At 40.1% G+C, this 2,904-nt stretch overlaps 1 protein-coding gene across 1 annotated transcript; it reads right to left on the bottom strand.

The window, feature by feature from the left end:
* Positions 1-945, bottom strand: LOC129536312 (olfactory receptor 6C3-like). The gene has a single exon (XM_055395145.2). It carries the CDS (start codon positions 943-945, stop codon positions 1-3), a length of 945 nt encoding a protein of 314 aa, XP_055251120.2.
* Positions 946-2,904: the final 1,959 nt, after the last annotated feature.

Here is a 2,904-nt window from a genome sequence, read left to right as displayed (position 1 = left end):
TCACTTGCATTTACTGGAGAAAAAGATAACCTTTTGGATGGTATCCTTGAAGGCTTGTTTCACTTGCTGGTTCCTCAGTGAATATATAAATGGATTCATCATACGAGGAACAGAAGCATTCAGAATAGATGCTCCTTTATTCAAGGATGCCTTTTCCTTTGCTGATGGGTTGGCATACATGAATATACAGCTTCCATAAGAGATGGAAATGACAATCATGTGAGAGGAACATGTAGAAAATGCCTTTTTTCTCTGACTGGCAGAAGGCAGTCTCAGAATTGTCTTGATGATGAACATGTAGGATAGAATTATTAATGCCAAAGTAAAAAGCAGAATCTCTATTGCAGAGTAAAAACCAATCACTTCAAGGAGCCACGTGTCTGAGCAGGATAGTTGCAAGAGGGGGAAATAGTCACAAGCAAAGTGATCAATGATATTAGAACCACAGTAATCTAACTGGAGAAAAAGAATAACAGGTGGGAAGATGTTTAAGAACCCTGCCAGCCAAGCACAACAGACAAGCAGTACACAGACTCTGTTGTTCATGATGGTTGTGTAATGCAGGGGCTTGCAGATAGCTACATAGCGATCATAGGACATGGCAGTTAGAAGATAAAATTCAGTGATACCCAAGAAGATGAAGAAAAACATCTGAGCTATACAATCATTGTATGAAATCGTTTTGTCCCTGGTGATAATTGTGCCCAGAAATCTAGGAATACAGACAGTTGTAAAGGAAATTTCTAATATAGAGAAGTTCCTGAGGAAAAAATACATAGGTGTCTGTAGATGAGAGTCCACCAAGGTGAGAATGATGATGGTCAAATTTCCAGTGACACTTAATATATATGTGATGATTAAAAAGAGAAAAATCACAATCTGAAGCTCTGGATCATCTGATAGCCCCAGAAGAATGAATTCCGTGGGTCTTGTGTGGTTTTTCATTTCTGATCCTTTCCCCCTATTCAGACAGAAAGTGGATGTGTTTCCTATAAGAAATAAAAGATCAAAATACATTTGAGGATAGAATACAAAGCTTTTAAAGGATCCTTCATGGTGATAATGAATGAAATTTAAAAACATGTTCACCTACAGAACTCTCTCCAATTTACATTCAACTTTTCATTCTAGTAAGGAATATTATCTGAAGTTCAAAATCATTATTTCTTCTTCAAAAATACATTATCATAGACTATGGATAAAATAAAAGTCTTATGATAACACTTAAATAGGGCTTTTTTTAATAATAATTTTTAATTGGTTCAAGATATTCTTTAAAATATTTAGCTTCCTTTGTAAAAAGTAGAGAAATATTTTAATTGTTTCTCCTCCTTTCCTCAGTATTATAAAAATCAGTATAGTTTGCAGATAATCTAAATAGAGTTTGAAAGATATGGAGTGTACGTATGCCTAGTTCCACATTTTATATTTTGCATCACTGAGGCCCACTTTATTTAGGCGACTTTCTCTAGGTTAAATGACTAGTGAACATAGTAAAACTGTGGGAAATGCTTAAAGAGATGGGAATACCACACAATCTAACCTGCCTCCTCAGAAACCTGTATGCAGAACAAGAAGCAGCAGTTATATTGGACACGGAACAATGGACTATTTCAAATTTGGGAAAGGAGTACTTCAAGGCTGTATATTATCACCCTGCGTGTTGTGTGTGTGTGTGTCAGTTGCTCAGTCGTGTCTGACTTTTTACAACCCCATGGATGGTAGCCACAGTCCATGTGGATCACAACAAACTGTGGAAGATTCTGAAAGAGATGGGAATAACAGACCACCTGACCTGCTTTCTGAGAACTTTGTATGCAGGTCAAGAAGCAACAGTTAGAACTGTACATGGAACAAAAGAAGAGTTCTAAATCGGGGAAGGAGTGCCTCAAGGCTGCATACTCTCACTCTGCTTATTTAAATCATATGCAGAGTAGATCATGCAAAATGACAGGTTGGATGAAGCACAAGCTGGAATCAATATTGCGGGTAGAAATATCAAAAACCTCAGATAAGCAGATGACATCACCCTCATGGCAGAAAGTGAAGAAGAACTGAAGAGCTTCTTGATGAAAGTGAAATAGGAGGAGAGTGAAAAAGTTGACTGAAAACTCAACATTCAGAAACTAAGATCATGGCAACCAGTCCCATCACTCCATGGCAAATAGATGGGGAAAGTGGAAACAGTGACAGACTTTATTTTGGGAGGCTGAATACAAAGAGTTCAGTTTAGTTCAGTCACTCACTCGTGTCCGACTCTTTGCGACCCCAAAATCACAGCACGCCAGGCCTCCCTGTCTATCACCAACTCCCGGAGTTCACTCAAACTCATGTCCACAGAGTCGGTGATGCCATCCAGTCACCTCATTCTCTGATGAGTCGTCCCCATCTCCTCCTGCCACCAATCCCTCCCAGCATCAGACTCTTTTCCAGTGAGTCAACTCACTGGAAAGTATTGCAGTTTCAGCTTTAGCATCAGTCCTTCCAATGAACACCCAGGATTGATCTCCTTTAGAATGGACTGGTTGGATCTCCTTGAAGTCCAAGGGACTCTCAAGAGTCTTCTCCAACACCACAGTTCAAAAGCATCAATTCTTCGGCGATCAGCTTTCTTCACAGTCCAACTCTCACATCCATACATGACCATGGGAAAAACCATAGCCTTGACTAGACGGACCTTGGTTGGCAAAGTAATGTCTCTGCTTTTTAATATGCTATCTGTTACTGCTGCTGCTGCTAAGTCACTTCAGTCGTGTCCGACTCTGTGTGACCCCATAGACAGCAGCCCACCAGGCTCCCCCGTCCCTGGGATTCTCCAGGCAAGAACACTGGAGTGGGTTGCAATTTCCTTCTCCAATGTGTGAAAGTGAAAAGGGAAAGTGAAGTTGCTCAGTCGTGTCCGAC

The sequence above is a fragment of the Moschus berezovskii genome, chromosome 6 (genome assembly GCF_049115385.1).
Source record: "Moschus berezovskii isolate FMDL1 chromosome 6, NW_MosBer_1.0, whole genome shotgun sequence".
Lineage (NCBI taxonomy): Eukaryota > Metazoa > Chordata > Mammalia > Artiodactyla > Moschidae > Moschus > Moschus berezovskii.
Note: the sequence above shows the minus strand (reverse complement) of the source record. Positions and strands in the feature narration are given on the sequence as shown.

Excerpts from the sequence above, each read along its gene's own strand:
- LOC129536312 (XM_055395145.2), bottom strand. The coding sequence starts at position 945 with ATGAAAAACCACACAAGACCCACGGAATTCATTCTTCTGGGGCTATCA.